The 26,423-nt window shown below is 39.5% G+C and overlaps 2 protein-coding genes across 2 annotated transcripts; both read right to left on the reverse strand.

Moving 5' to 3' along the window:
• Positions 1-8,748: 8,748 nt before the first annotated feature.
• On the reverse strand, positions 8,749-10,496 carry LOC132773524 (proto-oncogene Mas-like). The gene has a single exon (XM_067467027.1). It carries the CDS (start codon positions 10,407-10,409, stop codon positions 9,567-9,569), a length of 843 nt encoding a protein of 280 aa, XP_067323128.1. The 5' UTR covers positions 10,410-10,496; the 3' UTR covers positions 8,749-9,566.
• Positions 10,497-23,799: 13,303 nt separating this feature from the next.
• On the reverse strand, positions 23,800-24,753 carry LOC132772866 (proto-oncogene Mas-like). The gene has a single exon (XM_060771714.2). The coding sequence runs from the start codon at positions 24,708-24,710 to the stop codon at positions 23,814-23,816; it is 897 nt and encodes a 298-aa protein (XP_060627697.2). The 5' UTR covers positions 24,711-24,753; the 3' UTR covers positions 23,800-23,813.
• Positions 24,754-26,423: the final 1,670 nt, after the last annotated feature.

A 26,423-nucleotide genomic window follows, 5' to 3' on the forward strand; every position in this document is an offset into this window, starting at 1 on the left:
GGACCATTCAGCAGTGGAACTCTCTGCCCCGGAATGTGGTGGAGGCTCCTTCTTTGGAAGCTTTTAAACAGAGGCTGGATGGCCATCTGTCAATACAATATTCCTGCTTCAATTGAATGCAATATTCCTGCTTCTTGGCAGGGGGTTGGACTGGATGGCCCATGAGGTCTCTTCCAACTCTTTGATTCTATGATTCTATGAATTGTGTCCTATGGAAAGAAATGGTTTTAACCTGGATCACTGCCTCTTGTATCATATGGGGTTTGGGGCAAAACAATTTTATCCCATTGAAAGAAGTGGCATTAAACTGGTAACATTCTCCTTTAATATAAGGAGCTTTGGGCAGGGCATGGGATCTCTTGGCTTTTGGATATTGTTGTTTCTCCTAATTTAAAAAATTAATGCTGCCCCTGTGATGAATGTAAGATGAATGTATTACCAGCTCTTAGGTTTCCACATGTGAGTCTGATTGGGAGGCAGAACTCGAAAGGACTCGACTGCTGATGATATCAGTGGTATGGTGGTGCTGATTCTCTACACTGAAAAGATGGACACCCATGCTTTCCCATCTCAATGTGATGAGGTTAGTTAACCAGAATCAAGACTGAAATGAATGAGGTTATTTAATGAAGACAGACCAGGTACAGCCCTTCGACATTTTGAATTTCCAATGAATCCTCCCCACCACCACAATATCTGCTGAGTTTTATAAGCCATGTTGCCACACTCAACATGGGGTGAGAGATTCCCCATTCTTCCGGCAATGAGTCTCCTACTCAATATAATTTCCTATTAGATATTTAAACATTAAATATTATGCTCCCGCCTAACCTTCTCTTCTCCAAGATAAACATACCTTGCTCCCTAAGCCATTCCTCATAAAATCTGGATTTCAGACCTTTTCCTATTTTTACTGCACTTCTCTGAACTCAGTTTTGATTTTTGGCCATATTAGTTTGCAGTTTTCTTCCTTATTTAAACAGAAATATTTTTTTAAAAAAATGGTTAAAAATGTGAAAAGGTTAGAAATTACACGGAGCTCCATGTGCCATGGAACTCAGGAAAGAGAGGTTGAAAGCACTGCCTCATATGGACAGCTAACTGGATTAAACTAAACTAGAAGCAGTCTAGCTATCTACATCAATTTAAATAATTGGGTGGGAGAGGGGACGCTGTTGCTGCTGGTATAGTCCCAACTTTCACAAATGCCTGTTAAAACTTGGGGTTGGCAATTAGTGTAGACATACCCTAAATGACATTTGTGTGATTCTGGAGTATTTCTTGGCAATGGAAGGCACAACTTTGTTCATAGTCCGATAGCACTTTGACTGTGGACTTTCACATTAGACTGGGATGTCCAAATAACACATGGTGCCAAGGAAATTAAACCTGCTTCCAAAGAAATTGACTTTTGCAGGTATGGGCCCTGTGGGGATTGCCTGATTGGATGCTCTCCCTTTCACCCCAAAAGGAATATAAATAAAAGGCCTCCTTACTGGAGTGGGTGGCTGGCCTGATATCTGTGGTGCTGCTAAATTACATCAGAGAGACAAAATCCATGTGCAATGTGATTGCCAAAAACACTTATTCTTTAAAAAAAATCCATTGTACTTTGATCTTATCACAAATTGGCATTCTATCGGAACTAATAAATCCCAAGAAATTTCTGGAGCTGTAGTATCCGCTCACAATACAAGCTGACAATTGAATATTTTTTAAAAGGGACAAAATTTAGTATAATGAAAACATTTAATGCAGAGAAGGTCCTACCTTTTCCCAATAGCCTCTCTTTGCTTTCAATAGCAAATATCCAGGCTTGAGATGTTCTCCTTATAAATCGTGGATATCTCAGTGATAATTGGTTCTCTGCTTTCAGAAGAACTTAATCATCCAGCAGTGAAAAAACAACTTCGGATCAGCTGCTTTATATCCTGTTCCAAGGGTGGGGCACCATCTTGGTATAATGATGGCACTTCCAGGATATCCATTACTGGGAGCACCGGCATCCAAGATCTAGTTCCTGCCCTTTTCACTTGATCCATCACAAATCTCCTGTGCTCCTGAAAAGTTCTTTCCACACTTTAAAACACAAGGGAAATCTGCACTTTGTGCTATTAAGTCTTTCAAGGCCTGGCTCAGCTGTAGATTTGGGTTTTTTTAAGGCAATAGTACAGGGATAGATGGGAAAATCCAAGATATCCATGGTACACATTTAAGGCTGCTCTGAGTCCCCCCTCGGGGGTGAGGAGGGCGGAGTACAAGTATATGAAATAAAATAAATTTAAGATTAGCAGAATTTCAAGAAAAATATGTGCTTTATGCTATCAAGTCTTTCAAAGCATAACTCAGCATTAGATTTTTTTTAAAAAGATCAATAATATACACAAATACTGGAATAATGCTGGTCGCTTCTGTGAGAGACTCCCCCCTGGGCACACAGAAGACTGGGCAACTTGGAAGGCGCTGAACAGACTGCTCTCTGGCACCACGAGATGCAGAGCCAACCTTCAGAAATGGGGCTACAAAGTGGAATCCACAACATGTGAATGCGGAGAAGAACAAACTACTGACCACCTGCTGCAATGCAACCTGAGCCCTGCCACATGCACAATGGAGGACCTTCTTGCAGCAACACCAGAAGCACTCCAAGTGGCCAGATACTTGTCAAAGGACATTTAATCAACTACCAAACTCACACATTTTGTATTTTGTCTGTTTGTTTGCTTTGTTCTGTTAGAAATGTAATATAATTTGACTGGTTGTCCTGACACGACAAATAAAAATAAATAACTGGAATAATTACATAGATATTGCCATTCCACCTCATCAGAGGGGAAAAAGTGTTTGTCCTATGCAGATTTCACTCTTCTTCAGGCAGGGAGCCCGGTGGCTCCCATCAAACTACATTGATGTACTTCTGGTGAGGCTCTATGCCTGAGTAGGGGTGAAACTGGTGTAGGAGGAAGTGGTGGCAACACAAGGGCCTTTCTATGTTGCACTGAAAACAATAGGGGGAAGTCGGGTAGGGACACTTCCCCCTATGGGATGAGGTGAAGGGGAAGGTGGGTGATGCAGGGCACCAGGTTCCCCACACCCCTCACTGGCCCCCATCAGATTCACCACAATGTGTGCTGAATCCAGGAGTAAATGTGACGGGGTCCATAGTTCACATTTAATATTTATTGTGTACTCTTGTCTAGCACAGAAATAAATAATTACATGCTGGTGAAAATAGTTTCTAAAAGTGACATTTTAATTATTATTGTTACCACCTTTTTTCTCAGATTTGTGGTTCAGGGTGGCTTACATATTACAAGAATAATATAGTTAAAACCGGACAAAAGTGAAAATTTATAAATTTCAGAAAATAAAAAGTGGTGAGATTGGGAATACATTTTTTTTTATTTTTGGGAAAGTGTTTTATATAAAGTGGTAACTTCTGTCATCTAAAAATCTTGTAACACTCGATGCAATCGTTACCACATTTTCTCCCAAACTGGTAACAAGGACACACATTGTGGTGTATCTGGATGAGCCCAGCAATGGGTGTGGGAAACCCAGTGTGCTGCATCACCTGCCTTCCTCCTCACCTCATCCCATAGGGGAAGGGTCCCCGCCCAGCTTCCCCCCATTGTTTCAATGCATATCAGGAAGCCTCCCATGTTGCCACACAAATATTACAAGGAAGACATACTCTAATGATGTAATTAAGCTGTGGTTATGGCTTTTACCAGCTTTAGTGCGATTATGTATTAGATATGTGTTGGTGGAATAATCATTTTTTATTTTCTTGTTTTTTTCTCTTCCCTCACCTATATTTTTGAATGTATATTGTTTTGTGGTCATATAGACTGCTGGTGTTAAATATAATAAATAAATGAATATTTTGAAAATAGGAAATATGCCAATTCTGTTTATTCCTTTCCTATTCCTAGTTATAGTGGCACTGGATGAAACTGCAGTTCAAAAGAGAATGCTTCTAGAACATGGTCATATAGCCCAAAAAACTTACAACAACCCAGTGATTCAGGCCATGAAAGCCTTTGAAAATACATTAAATAGGAGACTACTGAGTGGGTTCCTATGGTCAGGAACACTAAAAGTGAAGGGAATCCATGAAAAATTGGAGTTACTTAAAAATCAAGATATTGAAGACACAGTTTTAAGAAGTCTAATGAAGGTACAAGAAAGGGGGCTGATACAAGAAAAAGCAAAAGGGAGAAATCACTAAGGAGAATTTCAAACATTTAACACAAGTAGGGATAATGTGAAAAAAGCAGAAATGCAGAATTCACTTAGAGACTTCCTAGAGTAGGAAAACAATTTAAGGTGACTTGATTATAGCTCTCCCATGATATTGAATATTTAATCCTCCATTGAGTATGGCTGTAGTTCCTTTTATGAAAATGCAAGTCATCCAACAAGCTTAAATGTTGTTTATAAGTCCATTTGATAATGAATTTAGGCACATTTAAATATGCAGGAAATAGTTTCGTGGAGTACTGAGATCTGGTCCCTCCATTTATGCCAAATCAGAGTAATTCCCAAACTATGCAGATGGTAAACTTTTTCAAGGACTTAAATAATGTAAGGAATTGTGTAAGGACTTAAAGGAGCAGCTATGGAGGAGAAGGCAACATGAGACTAGGGGCACTTCCACACAGCCCTATCTTCCAGAATATCAAGGCAGAAAATCCCACATTACAGTATCTGAGTGTGGACTCGGATAATCCAGTTCAAAGCATATATTGTGGGATTTTCTGCCTTGATATTCTGGAAGATAGGGCTGTGTAGAAGGGCCCTGAGACTGCATTTATACTTCAGTGTAGAATCTCATTGCCACTGTGCATTCACACAACACACACAGAGAATGCAATGATAGTGGGGACATGATCCTGTTCCAGGATCCAGGATCTTGTCCCCACAATCATTGCATGCTCTCCCAGGCTGAATTAGTCTGGGGAGGTGGGATGGGAGTCCCTTCAAGGAGCAATGGTGATGCAGTGGGTTAAAAATTTGTGCCACTAAACTGCTAACCAATTCATGAGACAGGGTGAACTCCTTTTTGTCTTTTCCAGTTCCTGTTAACCTAGCAGTTCGAAAACATGTAATGTGAGTAGATAATAGGCATTACTTTGGTGGGAAAAGTCAAAGAGATGCAAAGGCAAAGACTGCGTTGCCAGCCACACAATCAGGAGATGACAAAGCAGGCTTCTCAGCTTGAAAATGGAGAGAAATGCCTCCCCAGAGCCAGAGATGAAGCACCATGTCCAGAAACTGGAAATGAAAAAGGAGAAGCCTCTGCCTTTGTTTGTGTTTGTGTGTCTCTTTTGTATATGATTATAAAGGCATTGAATGTTTGCCTATGTGTGTAAACGCTGTAATCAGCTCTGAGTCCCCATGGGGAGAAGGGCCAAATATAAATAAAGTGTATTATTATTATCCAATGCCCCCTAGCACCCCTAGCTCGTGCACAGGATCAGAGTGGTTGGTTTCCATTTGCCAGTCTGGCTTGTTTGGCTTGAGCAGATAGCTATAACGATAAGAGCTCAGCCATCACATTTTTTCATCTGTTATTGGACTATGTGGAAGCCAATCATGGTCTTCATCCCCTATTTGGCACCACATGGGACAGCTCTGGCCCAGCTTACCTGTCTGAAGCGTGCTGTTCACATGGGTTTCCCCTGTGAGCCCTGCCTGTTGGGCCAATAAGAATAGAAGAATGTTGTGGTGTGTCTTATGCAAGCTGTGCCTAAGGAAAAGGTCCCAGAAAGGATGCTTCCTTAACCCCATTCTTCAAACCCAGATTCCCTTGAAATGAAGATAGGAAAGGGTCCCAGTGTAGGAGTGCTTCCTTAAACCCCTGCCATAAACCCAGGTTTCCCTGACAAACTGAAAGGAAAGCATCCCAAACAACATATTATCTCAAGCCTTTGCCATAAATCCAGATTTTCTTGAAAAACTGAAGAATAAGGATCTCAGAGAGGGTGATATATATATTCAAAAATAAATAAAGAGAGGGAAGAAAAAAGAGGAAATAAGAAAAAGATAAACAGACATATAACTGAAATGCAAAATGGCTCTAACCTCCTCTAGTCATACTTGTAATGAAACAACAAAGAAAAAAATATAACATTATTATTCTGCTAATATATATCTAATTAATAATCCTATTATAATTACTAATCATAACTGCAATTTGCTATTACATCATTAGATATTATTTTCCTCAAAAACAATATTCATAAATAGTTTCCAGTCTTTCATAAAGTCTCCAACGGGCATAACCCTTAGAAACCACATTGATGTGGCCATTTCAACCAATTCAGTAAGTGTAACAATTCTTCCATTGTCAGTTCTTCAGTCTGTGACCATGTTTGAGCAAATAATAGTCTCTGTGCTGTTGTCATGTATCAAAAAGTAATCTATAATGTCCAACAGAAATATTTTATTAACATTACAAAATCTAGCTTTACGTTTTTTTGGAATTGTCATATAAATTTTACATCCATAACTTTTCCATTTTTACAAGGTCATCATAAATGGGAAAAAAAGGACTCTTCTCATCATGACATCTCCAACCTTGCTTTGAATCACTGCAGGACATTTTACCAGCTTTTGGGGGATTTACTGCTATCTATAAATCATCTTATACAGTTTTTGTTTTATAATATTGCACATATTTTTTTACATCTTTGAATCACATTTCCCCCCATACATCCATAGGCACAATATGTCCACAGTGTTGGGCCCACGTTATCTTGTTTTCTTGCACAGGCTCTTCTTCTGTCCTTGATTTCAAAACCATTTAAAGTATATACTTTTTAATCATATTTAAACAACTGTTAATGAAATTAATTTACTGGAGTCTCTAAGTTGCATTACCCTTATCTTGATTAAATAGGTACTAAAGCTGCAAATAAGCAAGCCAGTTAAGATATTTGATTGCTTGAAAAATCATAGAATCATAGAATCAAAGAGTTGGAAGAGACCTCATGGGCCATCCAGTCCAACCCCCTGCCAAGAAGCAGGAATATTGCTTCTGGGGTGCCAGGAGCCTTGCCAAAATCATCCCTCTTGATTTAAATCTCCAGCTGTTTTGTTCAAAATACAAAAGATCACAAGCCAGTCATCTCCAATTGTAGCCCATTTTTGCAATGAGGTAGCAAATATTACCTTGAGATAAAGTCTCTGATTGTACCTATACCAATATCATAGGTGAGTCTTTCTCATAAAATTAATCTTACATTCACTACTCACCATAATCTTTTCATGTACTTTCTTGCTTTGAGGTTTCCTGTTGTTTCAACAGCTTTCATCCACTTTGAAAAAATTTCAAGCACTTTATTTATATTGTCGAAGGCTTTCATGGCTGGAATCACTAGGTTCTTGTAGGTTTTTTCGGGCTATAGGGCCATGTTCTAGAGGCATTTCTCCTGACGTTTCGCCTGCATCTATGGCAAGCATCCTCAGAGGTGAGGTCTTTTTCCCAATTCCAGCAGACCTCACTACCTCTGAGGATGCTTGCCATAGATGCAGGCGAAACGTCAGGAGAAATGCCTCTAGAACATGGCCCTATAGCCCGAAAAAACCTACAAGAACCTACTTTATTTATACTTTTGCTGAATCCCTCCCTTATATGTCTTCATTTCCACCAAATAATAGATCATAGGGTTAATGGTGCTGTTTAGAATTATGCTTATGCTGGCATAGATATATACACTGAGGAGGAGGAAGGCAAATGTAAGGAAAATGGCTCTTAAGAGTTTCTCCTGCATCTGTTGTGATGGTTTTAAGCAGACTTTAACAAACATAACCATAGTGCATATACATATGATGGGCATGAGAAATACTGCATTTTTAGAAGAGTGCATATATCCAGAAATTGTAAAGCTGAATATTGACTGAGAGGGTGAAATTTGTAGCTAATGCTAAGAAAGCAAGGATCCTTATGGTGACATGCACAGCAATGGACAAATCTGTTGGTTGGTGGCCTAGGTACAAAAGTGCTCTCTGCTTGTGTGCCTCTACTTCTCTGGTTAGCAGAGAATGTGAATTGAAAGATGGCACTATATAGTAAATATAGGTAAGAATGAAAATGCACATAATAACTCAAATAAGTCAGGAGTTATGTGATGAATATAAGAGAATATTTCTAATCCATTTTCAAGACACTAATGTCAGATTTTTTTAAAAAAAACCCTTTAACCAAGCTCAGTGTTGTGGATTGCTCTTCTGATTCTGAGGGAGAAGGAGGACAGGTGGTAAAAGAAGCAGCACTTGGGGATTTGGGGTTTAGTGGTGAGAAAAAAGAAGGAGCAGGAGAGGTGGTAGATATATCAGAAATCCTTATGTTGCTGGAACGTGGAAGAGAGAAAGAGGGCAGAAGCAGATTAGCTAGGCTAGCAGAGAAAATACTGAGCAATCAGATCACGCTCGAGGGACAGCTGTGATGGGAAGTCAAGTGTGCTGCCGCACGCTGGGCCTGTGCATAAGACTGTAGACAGGACATAAATTCTGTGTGCCCAATGGGACGCCGGGGCTGCCTCAGATTAAAAGCCCTTGGATTTCCTTAAATCAGAGTCTTTAGATTGCTTAAAGGTTCAACAAAGTTCTTTATTAATGAAAACAAACAGGTACTTTAAAGCTTTCTTAACAATCTATAGGCTCTTTCAATCTTGTCCACAGGGAACAGGCACTATCTTCATGACTGATATTTTAACTAATGGGGAAATCCTTAACTTCTAATCTGGGCAGTCTTTCTTTGCCTCTGTTGGCGTGGAGCCCCTACACCCGGTACCAAGCAGAGCTTTGTAGACTTCCAGGGAATAAGGAGTTCAGGTTTCAGTGATGGCTGACTGAAGTCCCTCAGCAAAGGAGCTGTAAGGCTGTATGATCCTTGGCCAAGCTGTGGGCTGTAGAACCCCGGCCAAGCTGTAGAAGACAAAGCTTTCTACAGGAGCTCTTGGTATTATGTCCTGCATGGAAAGCTTCTCTGTGTGGACTGGCCCAAAATGGCTCCTATACCCTACAAAACCCAAAAAGGGGGCAGGACCAGGGAACCTAACGATAACTGACAGGTGGTTTGCCCTATGATTGCAGCCAAAAGAAGCCACCTATCTGCAGAGTCCCTGAAACTTAGGACTACAAACAAACATTCAATGCAAAGCAAACAAAATTGGAGCTCCTGGTACAGTTGTACCTGCACATCAAGGGCTATAAATTAGCAGCAAAGTCAGAGGCTCAGTGCTGGCTGCAACTGACCTATTTTCGGAGGAGTTCCTGTTATCAGCACCCTGCCATTGTTCCAGTGTCTGATCTCTAAAGGCTCTTGTTTGCAACTTGTAAGCCTGTTTGTTTTTCCAAGACTTTATGTGCTGTCTTATTGAAGACTTCTGATTTATGTTTGTTTGAACACTGTGTGTTATCATCAAAGATTTTAATTTGCTGTCTGATGTGAAGATTTCTGTTTTATGTTTACTTGAAGACAGTGTATTATCTTTATTTTGGCTGAAGTATTTGCTTTCACTTATGCTTAAGGCTGTTTCTGGCATCAAACTGGGCAGTCAGCTGAGGTTTTCCTGTTCTCTCCTATAGTCTTCCTCCTCTCTGAAAAGTTTCTCAAGTACTATATTTATTTTTTTGCTGGCTTTCCCTTTTTTATCTCTTCCCACCAAATAATAGATCATGGGGTTAATGGTGCTGTTTAGAGAGGCACATAGGTAGGCATATGTAAAGAAATGATGTTGAACTTTTTTAAAAATGACAAGAATATTAATAACATTAAATGGAAAAGTGAAGAGCAAGAAGAAGATAAGTGTCAACAAAATAGCTCTTAACAATCTCACCCGCTTATTTTGTTGTGGTCTTGAGGAGATTTTGATGAACATGGCTACAGTGGACACACACATGATGGGCATGAAAATTACAACATTCAAGAAATAATGGACAGTGTTTATCCCTTTAAAATGAATAGTTACCATGAGTATGGCATTTGTAGAAGATATCAAGAAGCCGAGGATCCAGATGATGACACAAACAATAGTGGACAAACGTGGTGGCCGATGGCATCGATGCCAAAGTGGGAAAAAGAGGCAGACACACCTATCAATGCTGATGATTGTCAATAGGAACTGGCTGATCAAGAATGTGAACAGAAAGATGGAATCATGCAGAACATGTAGGTAATTCATAAAGGAAATCTCACCAAGCAAGTTTAAAATCAAAAAAATATTGTGTGCAACTACCACTGTTAGCAGTCCAAAGTCAGCAATGGAGAGGTTCAGTATGTAGGTGGTGAAAGGATTTCTCTTAATGTGAAAGCCAAGAAGGTAAATGACTATTCCATTCCCTACAAGTCCAGGAAGGCAGATCAGAAAAACAATGGTGGATACTATAAACCTTTCCATAATATAAGCATGAATTTGTAACTCAGTTGCTTTATATTCGATTAAAAAGTTTGAAGAAAAGGGTACTAACTGGCGGAAATTCTTCTGGACTTGATTCCTACAAGAGAAAAGAGAGAGGGAGAATTACTTCTCAGCTATGTATCGGATTAATAAACAATGTCCCTACAGGCTGGGGTCCTTTTCATAAGATATGTTCTTGCCCTCCTTAGTTACACCAGTGCATGGTATTTTCCTGAATATTATGGAAGGTGGCCTTCACCCTTACACAAAGGATGTTCAAGAAATGTGTGTGTGGGATAGAGGCTTGTGGGTTCAGCCCTGTCTTTCTAATCTGGAAAAAGATCTTTACTATCCAGAAAGGGATGATCAGCCTTTTGATAACCGATATAGGTGTTCAGGAAGATGAAGCTGCATTCCCAAGTCTCCCAGTGCTTGCTGTATAAGTAGGATAAGCAGAAAGGGAAGGCAGTGGCATTTGCACTCACACAAAGGCTATTAGTAGGAACTTAGTCTGGCCTTTCTGGGTGATGCAAAAGTTCAAAGGTCGTGCTAGCTGACTTTACACCCATATCCTGCTTTCTTTGTGCTTGGGCAGTTCGGGGACAGGTAATAGCAGGCCCGTAGCCAGGATTTCAATCCGGGGGGGGGGGGGGCTGAATTTTTTTTCAGGGGGGTTTCGGGGGGGCTGAGTTTCGGGGGGGGGGCTGAGTCTGAGTGAAAGAGGGTTTACCCTAGCAAACCTTTTGTATCATTACCCCAATACCCCCATGCATATGGGATATATTGAGTATGGTGATCAGATCATGATATGAATAAACTTAACAGTTTAAATAATGCACCAGTAAGGCCTTTTCGTGAACCACCATGAGAATTTGGGGGGGGGGGGGGGGCTGAAGCCCCTCAAGCCCCCCCCCCCCAGCTACATGCCTGGGTAATAGCATCCATCAGTTCCCATCATTCTGTTATTTGTGTTACTGACTAAGCATGAAAATGACATCTCTCACAATACCCAGAACAATGAGGTGACCAGATAAAGGAGGGACAAAAGGAGAGAGCAATTTCTTCTTTTCCCCCTCATCTCTTTCTTTTTACTTTTTCATTCTAGGTATTGCCATTGCAAGATCTAAGCAGTGACCAATTCCATTTACATGCCTGGTGGGCACTGCACAAACCAATATAATTGGGGCAAGGAAAGGATCATGGTCATCTGAAGGCCATGTGCAACCAGGGCCGTAGCCAGAAAAAAATATTCGGGAGGGGTTGAAATTTTTTTTGGGGGGGGTTGAAATTTTCACCGGGGGGGGGGGGGTTGAAACCTGCTTCCTAGCTCACGCTGAAGCAAAGAGCACAGCAGGGGGCAGAGTAGCCTTCCATAGCCTGCAGCTCCGCCCCTGTCAACCACCTCCACCAAGTCTGGCCTCCTTTATTTATTTATTTATTTATTTATTGTTCGAACTTATATGCCGCTACTCCCCTGGGGCTTGGAGCGGCTTACAAGAACAGGCTAAAATCTATCACAATTTAAAAACAATTTAAAACAATTTAAAAACAGCAATATCAAAGATCAAAGGCCTGTCGAAACAAATATGTCTTACATGCCCTGTGGAAAGCTGATAAGTCCTGCAAGGCACGGACTTCAGGTGGCAAAGTATTCCAGAGTGATGGTGCCACTGCTGTAAAGGCTCTGCGTCTGGTTGCTGTTAGACACAAGGTCTTGACACTGGGAATTTACAACAAATCTTGGTCCTCAGAACGGTGTTGGTAGGGGTGAGGCGGTCCCTCAGGTACATTGACCCCAGACCATGTAAGGCCTTAAAGGTGAGTACCATCATTTTTAATGAGAGCATTCAACCCCTCCCCCCCCCAACTTGGTTGCTTCACTACATCGGCTATTGCTGCAAGTAATGACAGTGTGAATAAATTGTCAATATTTGCTTGAGATAGTGCTTGCAGCTCTGGAGGGACTCTTAAGTTTTTGCATCTCATAGACTTAGCATGGGGATTTGGTTAACCAGTTAAAATTCATGAGTAAACCAGGTTTTTTAAAAAAAATCTGAAACATTTCGGGGGGGGGGGGGTTGAACCCCACACACACACACACACACACACACACACACACACACACACACCCTGCTACAGGCCTGAGTGCAAAGGTTTCAACCTGCTGACAGCAGGGAGAGAGCCAGTTTGCCTTTCCTGGGTGAGATGAATTTCAGAGTTAAGGGGCAGCAAATGAGAAGGCCCACCCTCATTTTCCCACTAACCAAGGATCTTGGGGCCCAGGCAGATTGGGACAGTGAGATAGCTGGAACCTGAGATATATCCTAAAATGAATGAGGCTTGATAATGAAGATGGGCAGAGTACAGTATTTCATCTCATAAACCAAGCCTACTATACATACCAAGCTTCTGCATCCATTTCTCATAGGGTTTTCCTTTCAAACATTTTATCATTTGTGTCGCCCTTCTTCATACACATTCCAGTATGTCAATATCTTTCTTGAATTGTGGTATCTAGAACAGGACACAGATGAGTATTCCAGGTGAGATCTGGCCAAAACAGAGTAGAGTAGCACTATGACTTCCCTCAATCATGAAACTATGCTCCTATTGATGCAACCAAGAATCACATTGTCAATGTATTATTGAAGGCTTTCATGGCTGGAATCACTGGGTTGTTGTAGGTTTTTTGGGCTATATAGCCATGTTTTAGAAGCATTCTCTACTGACATTTTGCCTGCATCTATGACAAGCATCCTCAGAGGTTGTGAGGTCTGTTGGAAACTAGGAAAATTGGGTTTATATATCTGTGGAATGAGGGCTAACTCTGATGTTAAGTCAGACTGGTCGGTGTAAATTGGTTGCAGTGATACAGCAGACAGTCGGAGGTCAGGCCATCTGTTGTAGTGCCTTCTGCCTGGAAGAAGGGAGTTGGACTAGATGGCCCTTGGGGGTATGCTCCAATTTTAGTTTTCTATGAAAATATAAAAATGGTTAATGTTGGTTTCTATTGGTTAATATGAGAAATATTCAATAAGATAACTGTTGTGGCTTATTTTTTTTTGTCAAAATTTTAAAAATTCCCTAAAATTGGTAGATGTATGAATATTTCTGAAAGTTGTGGAGAATGATTCCCTGTTATCTTGTGTCACTGTATAAAAAAATTCAAGGAGATAGCTCTTGTAGTTTTTCCTTATAGATGTTGTTTATAAAACATTTGAAAATTCCCCAAAAATCTATGGATAAGTGAACCATTCTGAAACTTGATGGGCTAACAGTGGTCAATGTGTTCTACCATTGTAGCATGTTTCTCCCCAACAGATGCAAAAATGAGGGAGAAAGGATCCCCTGAAGTTTACCCAATTATAGTAATTATATGCAATTACTATAACGAAAAAGTAACGAAATTTCGTTAGTCATGTTATAGTACAAACATTTTCACTAATTATATTTTAGAAACACTTTAGAAACAAAATGCTAGCATCCCCTAATTTTGTAATGACTTTTGAAACATTTTAGTAGATCACACATGCCTAAATATTACATATGTTTTCACTTTTATTACAGGTATACAAATAGAGATATAGAAAAAGATAGAATCAGAGTTGGAAGAAGACTCATCCTACATTTTTAGAGTTCAAAAGTATAACACAATAGGGAAGGTGAGGAATGGGTATGACGGGAGCACATAGGGAGCATCTACACTTTAGAATAGAAATAAGAGAGTTTGACAATATATATATATATATATATATATATATATATATATATATATATATGGACATGGCTCAATTGTATGGAATCATTGGATATATACTTCAGTGAGGCATAATTATTTTTGGAGAGAGATGCCGAATTACCTTGTAAAACTATATATTCCATGATTCTAAAGCATTGAGCAATGTCAGTTGTGTTAAACTGCATTAATTTTACAGCGTAGATGCAGCCCGAAAGTTGGTTCAACATCATTTTGATAAAGATTGGGACAAAATATTTTAAGCAAAATAGCCAAATATTCAGGAGTGATGGAAGTAGCGAGACAGAAAAGGAAGAATTAACGTCACATAGACACAGAGTGACCTACCTTTTTGCAATCACATCTGCTTCCTTCCAAGCACAAATATAAAGTCTTGAGGCATTCTCCTTCTAGACCATAAATATACCTGTGTTAATCAGTTCTCTGCTTTCAGAAGAAATTCCACACCTAGAAGTGAGAAAATAACTTCAGATGAGCATCAGAGAGGGGTTTTCTATTACTCTTCAAGTGTGACATACCAACATGACACTTCGAGGAAATAAAGATAATCAGTATCTAAGATCTGAGTTCTGCTCCTTTCACTTGATATATCACTAATCTTCTGTGTGACGCAAAAGATCTTTCTACAGTTTAAAATTCCAGATAAATTTATACTTTGTGTTATCAAGTGTTTCAAAGCATAGCTCAGCACTGGGAATCTTTTGAAGACTGAGCCAGTAAGACAGAAAATTGCCAAGATAATGTCATTAATTATTAAAGAGCAGAAATAAATAATTAAATGTAAATCAGTGGCCATATTCTCCCTTGCAGCCATCAGCAAAGGGATGAATGTACCAATTGTGGGCTGTGCTATATCTTATTTTCATCCACATATTTGCAATAATAGTTTCTGAAAGTGACATTATTAATGTTGTTGTTATTGTTACCACAACGTCTTCCCAATTTGAGGCTCATAGTGGCTTAGTACTTAATTACTTACTGAGGCGATCCCTCATAGTCCGAAGATGATGGTCTTCCAAGTGTAGTCTCTTGGCCGTGGGTCCATAGGTGGCTGCGGAGCCCCATTCTTGATCTGCATCTTCTCCCGCAGTGAGGACATCTATTTCCAGGTGGAAGGTGGTCCTATTCAGGGTTGGCTTGATATGCCTTCCTCTTGACACATTTCTCCCTTTCTCCTTCCACTGAGGGCTCAGAGTGGCTTTCAATAACATAAAATAAAATTCAATAAAATTCAATAAAAAATTCAATAAAAGCAAACGATTAATTCCCTACATGAGTCATGTTCTTCCTCTTCAATATTGCACTAGTCCATGGTATTTTACTGACCATTGTGGTACACATTCTTGCTTCCAGACAATACCTTCATTCTGGATGCCCAACAACAAACAATGTGGGTGGATGGGAACATTAGGGCTCAGTTTGGTCTTCCACTAGTCACTGTGCTGTCGCACGCTGGGCCTGTGGCAATGTCTATTTGCAGGGCGTGCTTTCTGTATGCCCAGCTGGACACCCGGGGTTGCCTCAGCTAAAGGGTCTCTTAGGTTTCCCAAAACAAAATTCTGTAGAGGCTTAAAAAGTTCAACAAAATACTTTATTGGTGCTTAAATCTTCAACAAATTAATCAAATACTTCATAACTCTGAAAAACGAGTGGCTTTCTTAATCTGCCCACAAGGGTCAGGCAACTGGCTTAACAAACTGTTCCTTTTCCTTGGGGAAAACCCTTTGACCCCTCCTTGGGAAAACGTCTTTCACTTTACTGGCGTGAGGCCCCTGCTCCTGGTTCCAATCTGCTTTATGGAAACCCGAGTGCCCTTACCAGGGAAAGCTTTCTGCGAGTCTGCCAAGTTGGCGTCCTTTAGATTTTTGATGAAGGTTGTGGAACCATTTCTCTTCCCAGCAAAAGCTGGCTGTATTTTTCAGCCAAGGCTGGCTGTAAGAACTGTTACTTTTCTCCCCGGCGGAGCCTTGAAAGCAGTTGTCTTTCTCCCCAGAGCTTTTCCTTTCTTTCCCCAGAGCTGTAAGAATTGAAGCCTTTTACAGGAGGGAAAGAAAGGTTCCCACGTCCTGTCTGTAAGACTTCCAACTGTAACTGAACTAAAGGCCCCCTTTTCCCTCCAAAACTGGGGAAAAGGGTGGATCTAAAGGTCCTAACGATGATGGATGGGTCCTTGGCCCTATGGTTGCAAACTGAGGGAAACCACCTTATTGCAAAATGGATGACCCAAATGAATTAAAGCAAACAAGCCATGCATGAAAAAGAAATGCAAACTCCTGGCACAGCCATGCCAGCACAGTCACTGATTCAAAATGTTGCTGAATTTCTACATTATCCAGGAAGGAATAACTAGTCTAATGTTGAAGCTTGACTGGTGCTAAGGAAAACGGAATTACTGAATCCTCAAATCCCCCAGCTGCCACTGTATATGTAAGATAAGTAGCTAGTAGGGCTGTCCAAACACGGAAAAATTTGTTTCTAAACTCGATTCGTTTTTAGGGGTTTTTTGCGTTTTGTTATTTAAAAGAATTCCGAAATTTTCCTTTAAAAAAGTTCGATATTTACGAAATTTCGGAAATCATAAAACAATTATGAAACAATTACAAATCGATTACAAATCAATTCGTTAATGGCGGCCGCGATCGCGCAATACGCTAAAAAAGCTTCTGAAGCTTCCCTCTCCCTCTGTTGTTGACTGTTGGTGTGATAATTATATTTTTTTCACTGAGAAAACAAACAGCAACCCTAAAACTTGCACCAGACATGCGGAAATAATAACGAAACATTTACGAATCAATAACGAAACAATTCCGAAACAATTCCGAAAAAATTCGTTTCGTTTTTTAGTTGCTCCTGAATGGTACAATATTGCTTCGTTATCAAAAAATATAACGAATTTTTAACAAATTACGAAATTACGAAACGAAACCGCCCAGCCCTAGTAGCTAGGGAAAGGGAATGGCATCAGCTTCTTCACCAAGCTAGGAGTTTGGAGCATGCTTTCCAGCCGTGTGTTATAGGAATCGAGCCATAGTTTCAGCCTGATTTTTCACTCTCTTGTTATCTTAGAAATATTTGGAGTCCTGATTTCTAAATCTTAGAATGACTCAAAGTTGATTTGAAACTCATTCACCCAAAACTCAACCCGAATGGCATGCTAAAATAACCAGAATTGTTTTTCTCAACCTTTCTAATGCTGCAAACCCTTAATACGGTTCTTCATATTGTGGTGACCCCCAACCATAAAATTATTTTCATTGCTACTTCATAACTATAATGTTGCTATTGTTATGAATCATAATGTTAATATCAGATATGCAGGATGTATTTTCATTCACTGGACCAAATTTGGCACAAATACCCGATACACCCAAATTTGAATAGTGGTGGAGTTGGGGGTGAGGATTGATTTGTCATTTTGGAGTTTTAGTTGCTGGGATTTATAGTTCAACTGCAATCAAAGAGCATTCTCAACTCCACCAACAACGGAATTGAACCAGTCATGGCACACAGAACTCCCATGACCAATAGAAAATACTGGAGGGGTTTGGTGGGCATTGACCTTTAGTTTTGAAGTGTTAATTCACCTACATCCAGAGTGCAGGTGGAAGGCTTTTGGTGGGAGGATTTGCCGTCTATTTCCAAAAAGGACGAGAAGGATGCTTGAAGAGATCTTCAGCTTTCTCTGTCTAAGGGGTTGCTAAGACCATCAGAAATATGTAATTTAAGACCAGTGAGTGAATGTTAAACTAAGAGATAGTGAAAATGTAGAGCATTCATGAATTTGCATAATTAATCCAAACCATAATCTCACAACAGCTAGCTACTCGTGGTGAAAATGCTAGATGCTGGTTGATCCCTTTAGAGTTAACACTGAAGTTTTGTCGCTGTGTACCATTAAGTCATTTCTGAAATATGGTTACTCTAAGGTGAACCTATGATGAGATTTTCTTGTTCACTGGGAGAAATGCTTTTGTCCTGCTCTAAGTAAAAGAGTGTGCCTTGCCCAGGTTCACCCAGTGAGTTTTAATGGCAAAGCAGGGATTTGAATCCTGGTCTTCAGAGTTTCAGTCAAGTGCTAAAACCACTACACTACTCCGCCTCTTTATGTCTCATTATGCTTCTTTTATTTCATCTCCACATTTCCCAAGCTGTTTAGCTAAGGAAAGGATTTTATTTAAGATCATCCTGTCTTCAGTCTTCTACTATTTGTTAGTTTTTTCTGTAAAAAAAAGTAGGGAAAATGACAGAAGAATCTTTTATTTATGCTCCATGAAACTTTATCTAGGATAGTGTGAATGACAATATTTTTCAGCTAGGTAAGGCATGACATGCAGACCTGACTTCCGCCTGTCTGTGTAGGAATAGTTCATCTCAAGAGGGCACCTGCTCCCAAAGTATTTTATAGTATCTCAGATCACATTGCTGCTCAAGATTTTATTCGAAGAATTGTACGTGAAATTTAGAGATTTTGATCTTTGTGTATATTGTAAAAACCGTAGAGCAAAAGTTGCATAGAGCTAGGCTAAAGGATCGCAAAAGCATGACTAACGTACCAGCTCCTAATGATCAATACATTGGGATAATTTGGATCTCAGAAACATAATATGAAGTAATCATCTTTAAAGCTCGTGGGCTGTATAGGGACAGTTATAAATGGGTACAGCAAAAGCAACCACAAGTCTTCCTCGTAAAAAAGTGTTGTTGTTTGGGGGTTTTTTTGCGCAAAACAAGCATGTGTGTATTTTCTGCAAAATAAGTTCTCAGCTAAAGATGGTAAAACTAATGACCAGGAATTAGTCAGAATTTGGATTTTTCATTTCTCTTCCATTTTTGCTGGAAATTTTTACAGATCATCTTTATTCATTAATTGAGAGTAGAGCTGTCTGATTATTTCTTATACAGCAGAAACCACTCTTTTCAGTTATTAATCATGGCAATGTGTGTACGAGAAGGTTTATCACTCAGCAAATTATACGATACGTAGTATAAATAATGCTTTTTGCATATGTTTTGGAGTTGTCACATGGCAGCTACATTTTGAGTAGAAGTGAGACTATGAATAAAATTGATTTTGGAAAATTATTTCTTATTCAGGAATGTTGATGATCTTTTGAATTATTTAGCTGTTTCTTGGAAATCAAGAAATGTTCAACAAGTGAATTTTCACACCTTTTTCATGGTTAAAATTTATTTATTTACTATACCGTCCCTTTTAACCCAGAGGCGACTCGGGACGGTTTACATTTGGTGCCAAGACCATAAAATACAATATCAATACAATAAAACCATTGAATAATAAAAGCATCAAAAATCAGTATGAATGATACTTATTTAATAGAAACATTTCTCCACAGATGACCCAACAACACTTGCAACATTTGAAATTTGGATAAATTGACTTACGTTTGAAAATATGGAGTTATATTTAGATCTTTTTTATATTTGGGGATTTGCTCAATGTTCAGAAAAAAAATAATGTTGTTATTTTCCCTCCTTTTGTGCTTCTAATTTATTGTATGTGATCTCTTTCAATGTAAATATTAGGCCTGGGTAACAACGGAAAAATTTGTTTCTAAACTCGCTTCGTTTTTAGGGGTCCATCGTGTTTCGTTTTTTTTAAGAATTCCAAAATTTTGCTTTTAAAAATTTTGAAATTTACGAAATTTCGTAAAATTACGAATTGATTCGTTAATGGCGGACGCGATTGCACAATATGCTAAAAACAACCTCCAAATGGGACAGGGGGAACTTCTGAAGCTTCCCTCTCCCTCTGTTGTTGACTGTTGGTGTGATAAAACAAACAACAACTATAAAACTTGCACCAGACATGCGAAAATAATTACGAAATAATTACAAAATAATTTTGAAATAATTACGAAATAATAACGAAATAATTACGAAATAAATTGAAAAAAATGTTTCAAATCTAATTTACTCCTCGCACTATTTCTGCATGGCTCAATATTGGATCGTAAGCTAATTTAAATACGAATTAATAACGAATTACGAAATTAACGAACAAAACCGCCCAAGCCTAGTAAATATGTGTTTCAAATGTTTGAATAAATAGAATAATAAACAAGCAAAGAGGTTTTGTATCTTGGCATTTGATGTATCAGAAGCAGCTAGCTACACACAGGGCAGGGACAGCCGGATATTAAGGGAAGTTACTTTCCTGTTGCTAATGGAGTAGAATATTTTAGCTGTTTTTATTGCCTTTTGTTCCTGGTGTTCACATGGCCAGGTAGGGGAAAGATTTCTCCTTGCACCCAGAAGACCATTTTAACTGACACAGAAATGGCAATCAATTTTAACATATTTGCCTGACGAAGAAGGCTGTGAAGGTTTGAAAACATGCATACTATATTTTATGCTTTGAAGTTGGTCAAATAAAAGTATAACTGTTTTGCAGGTTTTGCATTTTGTTCTCTTATATCTTCATGACTCTTTACAGTCATTGGGAAATATTTCCTTATCTCAAAAGGAAAAGAACATAATGATACTAGATCAAGAAAATTAATCTGTGTTTCCAACGATGTAGAGATTACTCTCTGCTCTCTTAGGTTCTGATGTTAGGCCTGATTGTACATCTCTGATTATCTCTTAAATAAAACATATGGTTTCCTTGTGAGTGTCTTCAGTCAGTAAACACATTGCCACACATTTAAAAAGAACAACAGTACACATCAGGAAGAAAGGTGCTAACCACTCCATGCTCTGATAGACTAACTTTAGAGAAGCTGTTTTTCCACTTGTCAGTGGCTTGGTGTTCTGTTGCCGCTGGAGCTCAGATTAAGTGCTTTAAGAGAGGATGCAAGGCTAGCATCCAGCGGGAAGCCCGGGGGCTCGAGAAGGAGCCTTTAGAGGAACTTTCCCTATTAAGCAGGCTTTAGGAGACTTGGAGTTTAAATACAACAGTCTTTATTAATGAACAAGCAGGAATTGTAAAATTTCTAAATAGTCTATTGGTCTTTGCAGTCTTGTTTGCAGGAAACAGGCACTATCTTCAAGAAAACTTTAACAGAAAAATTCCCCTTTAAAGCTCCTCCCAAGCTGCTGTGAACTTAAACCTAACTGGTTTGGGTCTGCTATCGGCTGAACTGCGTCTCAGAACCAAACAGACGTACCACCAGGCTTGAAATCACTCAGCTGAAGATGAAGAGCTGTTATTCCCTCCGGAGGTCCTCAGGGCTGTGAAGCTGTTCCCTGGAACCCTTTGGGAATCCGTAGAGGCCTTCAATCTGTTCTTCCCCCAGGAAGTCATTCTTCCCCAGGAACTCTTAAAAGACGAAGCTTTTGGACAGGAGGAATGTCTCTATACATCCTCTGCCTTGGCTTCTCTTTGCTGTGACAAACTAAAAAATGGCCCTTTCCCTCCAAAAAGCAAAAAAGGGGGCGGGACCAGGAATCCTAACTATAATTGGCAGGTGGCTTACCCTATGATTGCAGCCCAAAGAAGCCACCTATCTGCAGGGTCCCTGAAGCTTAGGACTGCAATAAACATTAAATGCAAAAGCAAACAAAAATGGAGCTCCTGGTACAGCTGTACCAGCACACTTGGCCTTATCTTGGGAATCCCTGAAGCTGTCAGCATGATATTCCTGTTCTTGTGAGCCTTCACGTGATCTCCAGCTTATCATCACCCTACAGTGAAACTATCATCAGGTTTTCAGAGGCTGAGAGCATTTGACTCTTCCAAGATCACTCAGTGGGTTTCAATAGCTGAGTTTCTAGATAGTAGCCCAATGGTTAAACCATTATATTGAGCTGACACTCACAACATTATATATTCCTCCAAAGTGATGATTTTCAGCTATTCTGAGCTATAGGATTTATTAGTTCCCTACTAGCTATGGTAATGTGTTTTTTTAATAAATAGGGTTTTTTTCCTACATCCATTACCATAATTAAAATCTTACAACTAATGAGCTTCAAACTCAAACTGTGGCTGCTTCCACACAGCTGTATAAATCCACATTGAACTGGATTAAATGGTAGTGTGGACTCAGTTCAAAGAAGATATTGTGGATTTCTGCCTTGATATTCTGGCTATGTAGAAGGACCTATGTCAATATAACCAGGAGTAAAAAGCAATACACAGAACTCCCTTTCTCTTTTTTCAATATATTTATTCGTTGGTTTTTACATTATAATCAAAAGAATAAACAGAAGGAAAAAAAAATAAAGAAGATTTATGCCACACACCCACACACACACACACACACACACACACACATATATATATCCTGTATAAATTGAAAATAACTGACAAAAATGACTACACAAATAATTGACAAAATATTGCTATCTGTCTTCATGATGAGCCTCTGTTAGCAGCGTAAGCGAGAATCACTCCCATCCCATTACTCTTCAATCAGGATAAGTATTGTGATCCTTCCTTCCCTCTTTCTTAAACTTCTTGACGGCTGATGAGTTTGACACTCAAGATAGAGCAGAGCAGCAGCAACTAATTTACAAAGGATTGTTGTGAGTTTTTCAGTCTGTCTGGCCATGTTCCAGAAGCATTCTCTCCTGACGTTTCACCTGCATCGATGGCAGGCATCCTCAGAGATTATGAAGTCTGTTGGAAACTAGGAAAATTGGGTTTATATATCTGTGGAATGTCCAGGGTGGGAAAAAGATCTGTTTGATGTAGGTGTGAATCAGTTGGCTACCTTGATAAGCATTTAATGGTCTAGCAGTTTCAGGTTGTGGCTTCTTATTGCCTAGGGGAATCCTTTGTTGGGTGGTGATTGTTTCTTGTCTGGAGTTTCCTTGTATTTGAATGTTGTTCTTTATTTACTGTCATGATTTTAGATTTTTTTTAAAATACTGGTAGCCAGATTTTGTTCATTTTCATGGTTTCTTCCTTTCTGTTGAAATTGTCCACATGCTTGTGGATTTCAATGGCTTCTCTGTGTAGCCTGTTAGGCCATAAAATGCTAATCAGGGTGGCCAGTTGAAACATTCACACCTACGTCGAATTGAAAAGAGTTCTTTCTCCCACCCTGGACATTATTCCACAGATATATAAACGCCACTTTCCCATTTTCCAACAGATCTCACAACCTTTGAGGATGCCTGTCATAGATGTGGGTGAAACATCAGGAGAGAATGCTTCTGAAACATGTCCACACAACCTGAAAAGCTCACAACAACCTAGTGATTCTGGCCATGAAAGTCTTCAACAATAGAATTTACAAAGGGCTTTTTTTTGCATATATTCCACTGTAGACACACCACAGTGACTATTTTTTTAAATACAGGTGCTTACTTCTCCCTGCCTTTTTTTCATTTCAGGCTGCATTTTCATTTATTTTACTCATTTCTGTTCCTTTCCCTATCTACCCAACAGAATTGGTCCAGGTTTAGTCCGACTGGATGGTCAGAATTCCACTTTTGAAGCTGAAGTGGTAATGGAGAATGTGAACACACCTTCCCAGAATATTGGGTCAGTCTGAGAAGCAGTACATTATACTTGATCTGTTGAATGGAGTAAAGTGAAATGCATAGAAATACACTGATATCTTTGAATGAATTGGTGTGTATAAAATCCATGTTTATCCTTTACACTTTTCAGATAAATCAGAGAGAGAGAGAGTCGGGGGGTGGATACATTTTCAAAAGACTCCTTGGTCAAAGCAACCTTATAATTGATGCTCTTCTGTGGTTTCCTGTTTCTCTCTATAGACTTCCTCCTCCTTGAATAGTTCCTCAAGTACTTTATCTATTCTCTTACTGGATCTCCCCATTTTATCTCTTCCCACCAAATAATAGATCATGGGGTTAATGGTGCTATTTAGAGAGGTAGAAATATTAGTATATAAAAACAAATAGTTATCAATCTTTTGAAATATGCTAATAAAGTAAATAATATTAATTGGATAAACGAAGAAGAAGAAGAAGACAAGTACAAGCAAAATTGCTCTTAACAGTTTTCCACATTTCTTTCGTTGTGATCTTAAGCAGATATTAATTAACATGGCTATAGTGGACACACACATGATGGGCATAAAAATCATAGTATTCAAGTAATATTGAAGGCCCAGTATCCCAGAATACTCAATAGTGGCATGGAGTATGATATCTGTAACAGAGATTAAGAAGGTGAGGATCCATATGACGGTGCACACGGCAACGGACAGACGTGGTGGATGGTGGAATTGATACCAAAGTGGGAAGAAGAAGCATACAGACCTATCAATGCTGATGACTACCAGTAGAAACTGTCTGGTCAGGAATGTGAACAGAAAGATACAACTATGCAGTAAAAATATGTAATGCATAAAGGAGATCCTACCAAGCAAATTTAAAATCAAAAATATATTCCAAATAGCTATCCCTGTGAGGTGTGCAAAGTCAGCAATGGAGAGGTTCAGTATGTAGATGGTGAAAACATTTCTTTTAATGTGAAAGCCAAGAAGGTAAATGACGATTCCATTCCCTACAAGTCCAGAAAGGCTGATCAGATGAAATATGGTGGCTTCTATAAATGTTCCTATGATATACAGATGATTTTGTAACTCAGTTGCATTATATTCCATTCCAACGTTCGAAGAAGGTGACTGGCTGAAATTCCTCTGGAGTAGACTCCTACAAGAGAAAAGAGAGAGAGAGAATTACTTCTCAGCCCTGCATCAGAATAATGGGCAATGTCCCTACAGGGTGGGGTCCTTTTCATAAAGTATGTTCTTTATCTCCTTAGTTACACTGCTACATGGAATTTTTGTAACAATTATGGAAGGAGGTATTCACATGTCCTTGCTTAAAATGATATTTTCCTGGATTGTAAATGGATGGGTTAGGGTGTGCACAGTTCTGTCTTCCTAATAACTGAATCAAAAGGTTGCAGATGCTCTGCTCTAATCAGAAAAAGGTTGCAGAAATTGAAATAAGAAAATGCACAAGGAAATAAAAACTTCATTCAAAAGTGATGGAACTTCAGTTTCTGAATATACTAAAGCTATTAAATTTTAGAAAAATTGAGGAAGGCAAACTCTTGCAGCATAACATTGATGGGCATTTTATTTCTACACATTGCTTTCCTCTGTTCTATTGGTGTTCAGGAAGAAGCAACCGTATCTCTAAGTCCTACACTGGTCACTGTGTTATATACACTGGTCCCAAAAAGAGGAAGGCTGTAGCATCTGCATCCCTATTCAGGTCCCAAAGAGGCTACTGGAGAGTCATACACTAGCAAATCGTAGAGACCAGGAGTTTTGCACTACTCTCTATGAGTGATGCAATAGATCAGTTCATAGTTCATGTGTATATTTTTCAGTTAGTCTATTTATAGCTTATGGTGTTTGAAATGTTCTCAAGTCTCCATAATTCATTTTAAAATTACATGAAGAGGCAGAGACATGCTATGCACCTTGACTGTAGCAGAGTGGTCCACTTCTACATTGCTTTCTTTGCCATGGCTCAATGTGGTATAATCATGGGAGTTGTAGTTTTACAAACTCTTTAGCCTTTTCTGTCCAATAGTACTGGTGCCTTCTCAAATTACAAAATCTGGGATTCCACAGCACTGAACCATGTTTGGTAAAATGGTGTCAAACGGCATTATTTCTGCAGTGTGAATGCACCCTAAAATGAATGAGGCTCTCTGCCCCCAAGTGTCGTGTAGGCTCCTTCTTTGGAGCCTTTTAAACAGAGGCTGGATGACCTTCTGTTGGGAGTGCCTTGAATGCGATTTTCCTGTTTCTTGGCAGGGAGTTGGACTGGATGCCCACAAGATCTCTACCAACTCAATGATTCTATGGGCAATTCCAGGCAGGCAGTTATCCCAAGACCATTTGCGCTTTAAAAATGTGGATGTTCCTGCCCACACCCATCACAGAAAGTGCGTTGGTGTCCAGATGCTCTCATGGGATTGGCCCGTGAGAACATCGGGAAGCCTTTCCCCCCTCCCCCAAAGCCCCCAGACACCTTTTAAAAGTAAAGAAAACTTACTCTAGTACAGTCTTGCAACTGCTCTCCCAGCATGTAGAAATGATGTTCCTGGAGAGTGGTGGGGGGGGGGGGAGGTGAGGGGAGAAAAATCGCTCCTCCCCTCCCCCGCTCTCCTGGCCCATCATTTCTACATGTCAGGAGAGCTGCTGCAAGACTGTACTAGAGGCCGAGTAAGTTTTCGGTACTTTTACAATTTAGTCCAGAAAACTGCGGGAATGATCTAGTGGGTTTACCCACTGCCAGAAGTAGTGGGTTTATCTCACGCCTTCCAAGAAGGCATGGAATAAATCCACAATCTAATT

This window comes from Anolis sagrei, chromosome 4 (assembly GCF_037176765.1).
Source record: "Anolis sagrei isolate rAnoSag1 chromosome 4, rAnoSag1.mat, whole genome shotgun sequence".
Lineage (NCBI taxonomy): Eukaryota > Metazoa > Chordata > Lepidosauria > Squamata > Dactyloidae > Anolis > Anolis sagrei.